Consider the following 12,000-nt stretch of genomic DNA (forward strand, 5'->3'; position numbering starts at 1 on the left):
ATTATTTTCTTTACTTTTCAATTCAACCAATGACAGGTAGGCTTGTTGTTCCCCTACCTGTCTTTTCAGAGGCCTTTGTTGTTGTTGTTTAGTCGTTTAGTCGTGTCCGACTCTTCGTGACCCCATGGACCAGAGAACGCCAGGCACCTCTGTCCTCCACTGCCTCCCGCAGTTTGCTCAAACTCATGCTGGTAACCTCGAAAACACTATCCAACCATCTCGTCCTCTGCCGTCCCCTTCTCCTTGTGCCCTCCATCTTTCCCAACATCAGGGTCTTCTCCAGGGAGTCTTCTCTTCTCATGAGGTGGCCAAAGTACTGGAGCCTCAGCTTCACAATCTGTCCTTCCAGTGAGCACTCAGGGTTGATTTCCTTCAGTATGGAGAGGTTTGATCTTCTTGCAGTCCATGGGACTCTCAAGAGTCTCCTCCAGCACCATAATTCAAAATTCATAATGGACCATAATTCAGAGGCCTTACTTCCCCTTTAATCTCATCAACCTTTATATTCGCCTGTTCTGCTTTTTGATTGGCTTCCACAGCTAATTTGTAGTTTTCAGCCGTAGCTCCTTGCAGTTTCTCAATCGCCTGGGTGTGCTGCGAGACCTGTTCAGTTAATTTGCCAATAGAGGATGTAGCTTGGTCAATTTTTGATGTTTGATTATCCACTTTTTGATTTAAAACTGCCAGTTGTTCCAAAATTTGTTTCAAAACTGTTTCAGATCCTCCAGTTGCCATATCTTCTGCAGCAGGCTGTACAAATTCCACCTCCTGTGCTATCAGCACAGTTGGGACGGATGATCTGCGATGATGAGTTAAAGTTGTTTGCATAAGTTGCCCAGATTTTTTCTCTTTTTCTTTATCTTTGGCTTTAGCTGCTCTTGTTCTCCCTGAGCCGCTCATTCCACACCTGCCTCTGTTCAAGGTCAAATGATCTTTTGTCCCATGAGAAAGACAAGTCCAAAGTATAAACAATTAAACCACAAAGAGTTTCAATAAAGTTCAATTCCCAGGCCACTATACTTCCACAATCCTCTAGGGGGAGTATTTCAAAGTTTCAAAGAAGGAAGGAACTATTTTCCGCCATTGAAGTTCCTATATTCCCCATGTTAAATTTTTGTAATTCCAAAGCACAAAAGGAAGGTTTCCAAAGCTTCCAGTTTCTTAAAATCCAGCCACAAGGTGTCAAGGGAGGTCCCAGCAACAATGTTAAACGTTAATATCTCAGTCTATGCAACAGTTTGAGTCTCTGCTACAATGTCGTCAATTTGACAGCAGTTTGACAGTTCTCTTCTATACACTGGCAGCCCGATGACGGGGTTACCCCTTTTAACTCCGTTTAGCTCAAAAATAGGGGGACAGTTCCAAAGGGCAAAAGTCCATAAATTTCACAATTCTTTCCCTTTTATCCTCAAAATACACAGTCTATCAATGCACTCTTTCTTCCACTTTTACAGTCCCTTTTAAACACTTCAGCTCGCTTCAGAGCCCTTGCTTTGATCTAATTAGCAGAGTCAGAAGGCGGACTTCCTGTTACTCGCCTCCCGTTTTCAGCCGAATTTCTCCAATTTAGTTAAGAATTTAAACCCCTTACTCACGGGTATGTTGCTCCAATTCCGATATTTTCAAGAAGAAAGGTCAGCGCTCATCAGCAGCAGCAGCGCGGCTTTGCTTCCGCGAAAAGAGCGATGAACTCACAGCGCCGCTCCCCCTTTCACGTTCCGGAGCCTCTTACGAGGCTCCTTCTCCGCTTCTGGGGGGGCTCAAGGCGCCCGCCGAGTCCCACGGCCGCAGGCTCGCTCTGCCTGCGGTTTTTCTTGATGGGTCTCCGCTTTGCCGCAACGGACGACCCTTTTTCGCGGAGCCCCTCTTCACAGCGCGAAGAGGACCGCCATTGCTGTTTCGCGCCGCCTCCGGAAGTCTGACCAGTATATAATTATTAACAAGTCATTATAATTTTACAAGTGCGTTCCAAGTGTCATTATATTTATCCATACACTTTCATAACTCCCCCCACTACTTTGTTCTGAAATGTAGGGAGACGCCCAGGCAGTGGGACATCTCTGCAGCATGCTGAGGAGACGTAACCTTCTCACTACACTTCTGATTGTGTTGCCATGGGGGCTTCTTCTTACACTGTTGCATCAGTACCCAACTACCAGCTACCTCAACCTTCTGAGAAGTACCGGTAAGTGCACCATCCCAGCCTTACAAAGAGCTTCTTTTTACCCCATTGCAATTACAGTGCTCAGGGATAATTAAAATACAAATGTGAATGAGATGAAGGTCTCGGTGGCACTGCAGTGGGTGTTTTATGATTTATTCTCTCTATTCGACTTGCCTTAGAGGAAACAGATGAAAACGTGAAGGCCAAATTTCTCTTCAATAATAGCAAACCACTCGCGAGGGAGGATGGACTCTCATCATGTGCTCAGCAGCCGGCTGTTGGGGCAGCTCCAAAAGTAATCAGGAGCTATGTGTACTCCAGGCCTCCCCCATGGTCAGAGGCTCTGCCTGCCATCTTTGTGATCACCCCTACCTACAGCCGGCCAGTGCAGAAGGCTGAGCTGACCCGTCTGGCCAATACTTTCCTCCACGTGCAGAACCTCCACTGGGTGGTGGTGGAAGACGCTCCCAGAAGGACCAACCTAGTATCCAATCTGCTGGAGAAGATAGGGATGAATTTTACGCACCTGAACATTGAGACACCTAAGAGTCTGAAGAACCGTTTCTGGTTCCCATCTCAAAAAGCAAGGGGCACGTTGCAGAGGAATCTTGGACTGCATTGGTTGAGGGAGAATTTCAACACCACACCACCACCAGAGGGTGTTGTCTACTTTGCTGATGATGACAACACCTACAGCCTAGAGATCTTTGAAGAGGTATGAGACTCGAGTTTAGGGTGGTTTCATCTTTGGGGTCCATGATTCAGGCACATTGGTTGAGTGCATTGCCTAGCCATAGTGGACAGCGTTATTGGGGTGGATAGGAAGAGGTGCCAAGCCAATGACAAAGGAGAAGGTGCTGGAGCTCAGTGGTAGAGCACATGTTCTGGCCTTGGGCGCATACCCCCTTTGGATTCAATGGGATTTATTTCTGAGTAGACATGGTTAGGATTGTGCTGTTTGTGCTACCATTTTTACCAACGCTATTGCTGTGCTCATTAACCTGTCGGGCTTTTTAGAAGGTGGGTGCATAGAAGGGAAGTCGGAGGAATCAAAGTGGAACGCTTGAGGAATTCTCAGAGGAACGGCCACCACAATTTTGTTTTCTTTCTGACAAGCAGATGCGCTACACAAAGAAGGTGTCCGTCTGGCCAGTCGCCTTTGCCGGGGCCCTGAGGTACGAGTCCCCAAAGGTGAGCCCGGCAGGCAAAGTGGTGGGCTGGAAGGTGGCGTACGACCCTAAGCGGCCCTTTGCCATCGACATGGCTGGCTTTGCCATCAGCCTCAGGCTGATCCTGGAGAAGCCTCAGGCCACTTTCAAGCTGGGTGGAGTGAAACCAGGTTACCAAGAAACTAGTCTGCTGGAGGGTCTGGTTACGATGGATGAACTGGAGCCTAGAGCCGCCAACTGCACAAAGGTTAGCATGGCCTGAATCTTTGCGCAACAGCCTTCCCACCCCCCCACCCCCTGCCATCCACTTCCACTCTGGAAGGTGCTTCTCATCAGAGATTAGGCAAGCCAAAGGTAGATTATGGGGAGCACATACAGTTCTGTTGCATTGGGCACAGAGCTTCTGGGGTACCGGAGATGGTGCCGTAACTATGACATTTAACAGAAGTGGGGGGGGGACTGGATTTTAGCGTCACACACAGGAGTGCCCCTGAAATTTGAGACACCAAGATCTTTCACTGCGTAGGCACCCACTGTCAAGTGTTTCCAGCATGTTTTAGCATCTTACTGCAATGAACATTAAAGTTTTACTGATATTTTATGAAATGTCTTATGGCTCAACATTCTGTGGCTACAGAGTATGCTTAGTCTTCATTTGGGGTGGTCCCAAACACTGGGGTTCTACCAAGCCCTCCAATCCCCCTCCCTCTTGTGCAAATTTGGGGGTTGTTTGATTACAAAGGGATCAGTGCTCATGGAATTGTTCGTTGGTTTGTTTCATAAAATTTATATCCTGCTTGATTGTAAAAAACAAACAAAACCCACCTCAAAGCAGTTTACAGAAAGATAAGCAATAAAATTAAATTACAAGCCTAATTTAAGTACACAGTTAAAAAACTAAAACAGATATAATTACCTCAACTCAAATGAATCCCACATTAGTAGGAGTGATTGTTATTTAATTGGATTTTGTTGTTTTGTTTCATTTTTAAAAGGGAAAGCTATTGCTTTGTTTTGTTTTTTGTTTTAATTATTTACTTGGTGTTATATTTTATTCTGTGAACCGCCCTGAGATCTTGTGACAAAAGGCGGAATATACATTTAATTCATTAATTCATTAATAGAAAGAGCAGTATCAACATGCCCTTCCACCAAGGCTTGCAGCTCCTATCGATGTATACATGTTCCAGAGATTCTTCTGTTCAGACAGAAGTATATGTTCAGTTCAGATGCATATGTTCTAGAGGCTTCACGGATGGCTGCCATGCATATTTGCCAATATTTGCCTTCAGGCTCAGCCATGACATACTAATAAGGTGCACATTCTCTCTGTAGGTCTTGGTTTGGCACACGAGGACGGAAAAGCCAGGACTGGGTAATGAAGGCAAATACGGATTCACAGATCCAAGGATGGAGGTGTAATCTGGAAATCAATAAGAAGACAAAAAGAGACAATGCAATGCATCTTAAGTTATTAAATGGTATGATGTATTTTTGTTGTTGCTGATTCTCTCATCTAGTTCAAGACTGATTGAAAGAGAAATTATATTTCAAGAATATATGTGGGGGAGGAATGCTGATACCTCCTTCAGATATCCACAATCCTTTGCACAAACTTAATTTCAAGCTCTGTTGAAGATTGTATTTAACTGCGTTTAGGAAAAAAATGCAGTGGTTTAATTTCTGAGGCAGATGCGTGAAAATGAGAAAGACGGACCTTTGGCTATGAAGATAGCTTCATGCATGGTGCTTAGATTGTCAGTCTAACATTGTCATTTCCCTCACCCACCCTGCTCTGCAGCTAAGCTCAGATGATGCTCAGAATAGCTACTGTACCTTTGGCATGCTTCAATGGAGACAGTTGTAGCTTTTAAAAAGCTATCAAGTCAACTTTTAGTTCAAGAAGACCAATAAATAAATAAATCTGCATTTAAAAAGGAAACCTGTGACCTTGATAAGAACTTCAGTTTGGATTGAGAAAACTATGCCTGTTTAATTGGGATTTGAAAGGATGGGAAGGATGAAAACAAAGCAGTCTAAAAAGGAACTTAACAGTGAAACCTATGCACCTTTCCCCAGAAATTTAATAAGCATGCACAGGGTTAAAAGGTAAAGGTACCCCTGCCCGTACGGGCCAGTCTTGACAGACTCTGGGGTTGTGCGCCCATCTCACTTAAGAGGCCAGGGGCCAGCGCTGTCCGGAGACACTTCCGGGTCACGTGGCCAGCGTGACATCGCTGCTCTGGCGAGCCAGAGCTGCACACGGAAACGCCGTTTACCTTCCCGCTGGTAAGCGGTCCCTATTTATCTACTTGCACCCGGAGGTGCTTTCGAACTGCTAGGTTGGCAGGCGCTGGGACCGAGCAGCGGGAGCGCACCCCGCTGCAGGGATTCGAACCGCCGACCTTTCGATCGGCAAGTCCTAGGCGCTGAGGCTTTAACCCACAGCGCCACCTGCGTCCCGTATGCACAGGGTTGCAGCCTGTTTAATATATAGTACCACTTTAGATCTGGAGGGACATGCTTTAAATAGAGGATGGACTATTGTCTTAACTCCACAACAACTTAATACAAACAATAGTATATCTGCTTCATTTTATTAGTATCATCACTTTTAGGGACTCTAGAGCCACACCCTTTTAATCAAAGTCAGCTTTTATTCCAGCACTACTATCTAGCCATTCAAAGCCCTATTCAGACTTTCAAAAGAATGTTTGTTGTTTAGTCGTGTCCAAATACTTGTTTATCAAAGTATTTGGAACCCACTACCAGTGCAGTTTACAAATTTATAACACAGTACCTCTCCACACACTTACAATTTAAGAACTGGAAAAAAAGGAAAAGGTCTTGAGTACATGGAATGATTTGAGACTCAAATGCTTATATTAATGAAACCAGTATAGAGCTATTATGAAGGCTGACTGGGAACCTGACTATAATGACTGACTAGACGCTTACAAGGTGATGGTAGAAGAGGTCCAGACTAGATCTGATAGTGGTAGTTCGGCATGTTTACATCCAGAATATCCATAATTAATTAGCAAGGGGTGAGCAGGCTGAAGATTCACTTCAGCAGGTGGAGAGAATTTCACAGACATGAACAAGTTAGATCTTATGATCCTAATCTGGGGACTAAGCTAGACTGGTGAAAAACAAGTGATTTATATGTGTTGTATGTGCAAAACGAGTGGCGCTGGGGGCTAAACCACTGAGCCTAGGGCTTGCCAATCAGAAGGTTGGCAGTTCGAATCCCTGCAACAGGATGAACTCCCATTGCTCAGTCCCAGCTCCTGCCAACCAAGCAGTTCAAAAGCATGTCAAAGTGCAAGTAGATAAATAGGTACCGTTCTGGCGGGAAGATAAACAGCATTTCTGTACGCTGCTCTGGTTTCACCAGAAGTGGCTTAGTCATGCTGGTCACATGACCTGGAAAAACTGTCTGTGGACAAACGTCGGCTCCCTTGTTCAGTAAAGCAAGATGAGCACCACAACCCCAGAGTCGTTCGTGACTGGACTTAACTGTCAGGTGTCCTCAGATGGATTAATGGCAAAATATTATAAAAAAATAAGTAACAGCTGGTAAATCCATTCAAAGATCTGATGAATGGGATTTTAAAAACAGGTGAAATCCCAGGAACATGGAAATAAACTTATATTACAGTGATTCCAAAACAAGATTCTGATTTGCTGCAAATAAAAAATTATAGGCCTATTTCTTTATTAAATAATTATTATAAACTATTTGCAAATATCTTAGCCACTAGAATGAAAAAAAAAATATTAAGAGATTATACACATCAAGATCAGGTAGGATTTCTTCCAGGTAAACAAATGAAAGAGAATGTAAGAAATATTTTTAATGTAATAGAATACCTCGAGTAAAGAATGAAAAGAAAGCAGCAATGATGTTTATAGATGCTGAAAAAGCTTTTGATAATGTTTCTTGGGATTTCATTAAAAAAATTGTTTGAAGAAATTAATTGCGGATCTAAATTTTTAAAAGGAATAGAAGCAATATATTCAGAACAAGAGGCCAAGCTAATTGTAAATCAGGTGATAACGGATGAGTGCAAGATGCAAAAAGGAACTAGACAAGGATGCCCGCTGTCACCACTGTTGTTCATTCTGGTCCTGGAAGTACTTGCAAGAAACATAAGAGCAGATAAAGAGATTATGGGGATAAACACTGGAAAAAGTGAATTTAAATTGAAAGCATATGCTGATGACTTAGTAATTACGGTGGAGGAGCCAAAAAATTCTCTTCCTAGAGTGACAGAAAAGATTTGAGAATTTGGGGAAGTGGCAGGATTTAAATTAAATAGAAATAAAACTAAGCTATTAGTAAAAAAATGAAGAAGAGGAAAAGAGAGCTGAAGCAAAGTATTGAGATAGAAATCATCATCATCGATTTTATTGCATTAGCCATGCAGCCATAGCATAATATACATAGAAATAACAACATAAAATGGGGGTGGGGAGATAAAAGTGGATGTCGTCCTGGGCGAATACTTTGAGAAAATGGGGATAACGAAAGTAACGGGGGATTTAAAACATCGAGTGACAGAGAATACAAAAACAGGTTCGATTGTGCGGCGTATCGACTACATCTGTGGTATTAAAGAAGGAGTTGGTGCCGCTTTCCTCTTCATCACACTAAGCAGGAAATTAGCTGTCATCTCGGTAATCCAACAGTCAGAATCCTGCAGAAGAAGGGACACTATCCAAGGCTGGATTGGGAGATGAAGCTTGTTCACGAGAGGAGTTAGAAACCGAGATCTTTCATCTGTCCAGTTGGGACAGAAGAGCATTACATGTTCCATAGTCTCCAGAGCCGTGTCATTGCAGGAGCATGTTCTATTTGCGATGGAAACTCTGGAGTAACGACCCGACAGAACTGCTGTAGGAAAACAGTTGAGACGGGCACAGGTAAAGGCCCTTCGCTTAGCCTCCGAAGGAATTGTGAGGCAGTATAGAGGGATCCCTTCAGGGGGTGGAATAGCTAGGGCTAAGCCTGAACACGGCCCTCTTGCATGGGAAGCTGTGTTAGAGAAGTCAAGTTGCTGTAGCTTCTTTTTGATTAGAGGTAGGGCCGCCGGGCTAATACACTCTAAGTTAAAAACAGTTTTGCGGTTCAAATTGAGAAGAGAGCGGAATTTGAGATTAATTGTAGTTTTCCAAGGAGAATTATGAATATCTCTTAGGATCAGATTGGAGAAACCACCTCTAATTCGAGCATCCGATGCTAGTAGGTGGGAGCTATAGGAAATGGCTCGACTCCATGCTCGTTTTACAATTGAGGGCTGGGCGAACTCAAGTCGTAGGGCTGCACCTGAGACACATCTCGGGATGCCGGAAAGAGATCTCAGAAACATGTGAAGTGGGCGATCCAAGTTACCTGATATTGCTGTAGTCCATACTTCGCAGCCATATAATAATTTAGGGACAACTTTGGCATTAAATATTTGAATTGCTGCTGGAAGGTGTTTGCCGCCCTTCTGGTGATAAAATCGGACAATGGCATTAGAGGTCGTGGTTGCAGCAAGAGAGGCAGATTGTAGATGGGTGGTCCAGGAGAGATTATAAGTAAATATTAAGCCTAGATATTTAAAGGCTTTTACCTTTTCTAAGTAGCCACCTGTGATCTTAAGCGGCTCCAGCTTGAGTTTGCGGGAACAAGTGAAGTGGAGGACTTTCGATTTTTTATAATTAATATTAAGAGCTTCCGCCTTACAATAGGCGATAAATGCATTAACTGCATTTGCTAGGTCCGCAGCTGTTCTGGATAAGATGACGGCATCATCTGCATAGAAAAGGGAAGCAACGGGGTGGCCTGCTAAGTGAGGAGGATACTTAGTTGCTAGCTTCAAAGGGGAAAGAGCATCATGAAGATAAAGATTAAACAGTAAAGGGGCCAAGAGACAACCTTGTCAGACGCCCCTGGCTGTTGGGAATGGAGTGGTAAGGGAGCCGTTGGGACCAATTCGAACGCGAGCTGTGGTGTTTGAATAAAGGGAAATAATTAGGGAGAGGAGGTGCGGATCAATTCCCAGATGGGCAAGTTTGGACCATAATCTCTGCCTAGGAATGGAATCAAAGGCGGCCTCCAGGTCCATGAAAGCAGCAAACAGGTGGCCTTGCCTTGGTGCAGTGTATTTACTGGCAAGGTGATAAAGAGTTAGACAGTGGTCCATGGTTGATGCTGACTTCCGGAAGCCAATCTGTTCTGGCGGTAGAATGTTTCTCTCATGGACCCATGAAAGAAGTTATTCCAGTAAGACAGCGGCAAATATTTTCCCCGGAATAGATAGTAAACTGATGGGGCGATAGTTCCTAGGGATGTTTGGCTGGCTGCCTTTGAAAATCGGAACTATTGTAGCTTCTCTCCAGGAGTCGGGGATGTCTAGGGCGGAGGAGATAGCGGTGAATACAGGAGTCAGCTGTTCACTCCACCAAAGAGGATCAGTCAGGAAAAGGTCCAACGGGACCATGTCTGGGCCGGGGGCCTTATACCTTCGCATGGACATTATGATGTTGAAGATGCGGGTTGAGGTAAAATTTACTGAGGAGGTGGAACTAAGAGAACAGGAACAGAGGTCCAACGGGGATTGAAGGTGATCTGTAAGATGATTTGGAGAAACGAAACTGGCTGAATAATAGGATAGAAATAGATAGAAATCCATAAAAAAGCAAAATACTTCAGGATATGGTTAACAGCAGGAAATATAAAAGTGTATAAAGATGATTGTGAAAAAGCGTGGTCTGACATAAAAAGGAATTTAGAAATATAGAGTAGAATGAACCTCTCCCGACTAGGAAAAATAGCAACGATAAAAATGAATGTATTGCCAAAAATGCTATTTCTCTTTCAGACAGTCCCAGTAATGGTGAAAGATGACTGCCTCAAAAAATGGCAGAAGGATATTTCTAAGTTGGGGGGGGGGAGGCCAAGGATTAAACATGATACTTACAGATATAAAAGAAAGAGGGGAGTTTGCCCTCCCAGACCTTAAATTGTACTATGAGGCTGCGTGTTTGGTCTGGATTAGGGACTTGATAAAACTGGAAAAGGAAGAGGCATTAGATTTGGAAGGCCATGATAATAGATTTGGATGGCATGCATATTTATGGTATGGGGAAGGAAAAGTTCACAAAGGGTTTTATAATCATATAATTAGGAGATCATTAATGAGGGTGTGGGAGAGATATAAAGATATATTAGAATAAAAAACACCCTGGTGGCTATCACCAACTGAAGCTTCGTTGCTCAAACCACTTGGTAAAAAGGGGAAATGGCCTACATACAGAGATTTGCTGAAGGATCAAGAAGGAAAATGGAAATTAAAAGATTATGAGGAAATAAAAGACCGTTTTCAGAGTTGGTTACATTACAGACAACTACATGAGATGTACAAGGAAGACAACAAGAAAGGGTTTAGTTATACAACTTCTAGATTTCAAAAGGAAGTGATAGAAGAAGAGGTGAAGCTGTTGAAGAAAGCATATAGTATTTTGCTAGAATGGGAAACAAAAAATGAGGTCAAAACGGTTATGATCAAGTGGACACAAGATATTAGGACATAATATACAATTTGAGGACTGGGAAAAATTGTGGAAAGTAAATCTGAAATTTACAGATTGTTCTCTTTTGAAAGAAAATTACATGAAAATGATGTATAGATGGTATATTACACCAGTACAGATAGCAAAAATGTACAAAACTGGGTCAAACACATGTTGGAAATGTAAAGAAAAAGAAGGGACTTTCTATCATATGTGGTGGGAATGTAGAGAAATGAAAAAAAATTGGGAAATGATATACAATGAACTGAAAGAAATGTTTAAAAACCAGAAGCATTTCTGTTAGGGATTTTAGGACAAGACCTGCCAAGAAAAATAAAGAATTTATTTATGTATGCTACAACAGTGGCAAGAGTCTTGATAGCACAAGGATGGAAGAATGCGGAAATCCCAATGAAAGAACAGTGGCAAGAAAAATTGATGAGTTATGCAGAACTGGCTAAATTGACATACAAACTGCGGGACAAGGACAACTGTAATTTTAAGGAAGAATGGGAGCTTTTCACAAATTATCTAAAAAGACAACAAAATGAACTGGACTCCTTGGAAGGGTTCAAATAAACATACACAAATTTATGGTTGATAACATGATAGATGGATAACGTAAGGATATGTATAATTTTATAACATGCAGAAAATAATATGTGCTGAGAAATCAGAGAGAGGAACTGAGGGAAGTGTCTGAAGGGGGAGGGTTAGAAGGGGGTGGGAAAAAAGGGGGAAATAATGGATATGATATGTTTTGATAGTTTTTATGTTGAAGTTGTTAATAAAAATATTTTTTTTAAAAAAAAATAATAACTGTCAGGGGTCCTTTACCTTTATGTGTGATATAACAGTGTACCACCAGATGGCGCTGTGGGGTCCCATTTATTTCTGTACCTGTTTAACCTGTTTAAATTTACAGGAGCGTTAATCCTAGAATAATAAGCAGGTAGAACTTTAGAATGTAATAATCTGATTGGCCGTGGGAGCTGTCCAATCTAGCTCCATAAGGGAAGTTTGAACCAGCCTATCAGGTGTGACCTGGGGTGTGACCTGGGGTGTGAACAAGGATATATAGCCAGGCAAGCACTGACGGACACACCC

General features: G+C 42.8%; 1 protein-coding gene across 1 annotated transcript; it reads left to right on the plus strand.

Moving 5' to 3' along the window:
* Positions 1 to 2,022: 2,022 nt before the first annotated feature.
* Positions 2,023 to 5,399, plus strand: LOC310843601 (galactosylgalactosylxylosylprotein 3-beta-glucuronosyltransferase 1-like). Its single transcript, XM_083737196.1, has 4 exons — positions 2,023 to 2,179; positions 2,344 to 2,879; positions 3,284 to 3,580; positions 4,669 to 5,399. Exons 1-4 carry the CDS (start codon positions 2,068 to 2,070, stop codon positions 4,753 to 4,755), a joined length of 1,032 nt encoding a protein of 343 aa, XP_083593322.1. The 5' UTR covers positions 2,023 to 2,067; the 3' UTR covers positions 4,756 to 5,399.
* Positions 5,400 to 12,000: the final 6,601 nt, after the last annotated feature.

This window comes from Podarcis gaigeae (assembly GCF_964106915.1).
Source record: "Podarcis gaigeae genome assembly, chromosome: 4".
Lineage (NCBI taxonomy): Eukaryota > Metazoa > Chordata > Lepidosauria > Squamata > Lacertidae > Podarcis > Podarcis gaigeae.

Excerpts from the sequence above, each read along its gene's own strand:
- LOC310843601 (XM_083737196.1), top strand. The coding sequence starts at position 2,068 with ATGCTGAGGAGACGTAACCTTCTCACTACACTTCTGATTGTGTTGCCA. Across the intron at positions 2,880-3,283 it reads GCCTAGAGATCTTTGAAGAG|ATGCGCTACACAAAGAAGGT; the intron begins GTATGAGACTCG and ends TCTGACAAGCAG. Across the intron at positions 3,581-4,668 it reads GAGCCGCCAACTGCACAAAG|GTCTTGGTTTGGCACACGAG; the intron begins GTTAGCATGGCC and ends TTCTCTCTGTAG.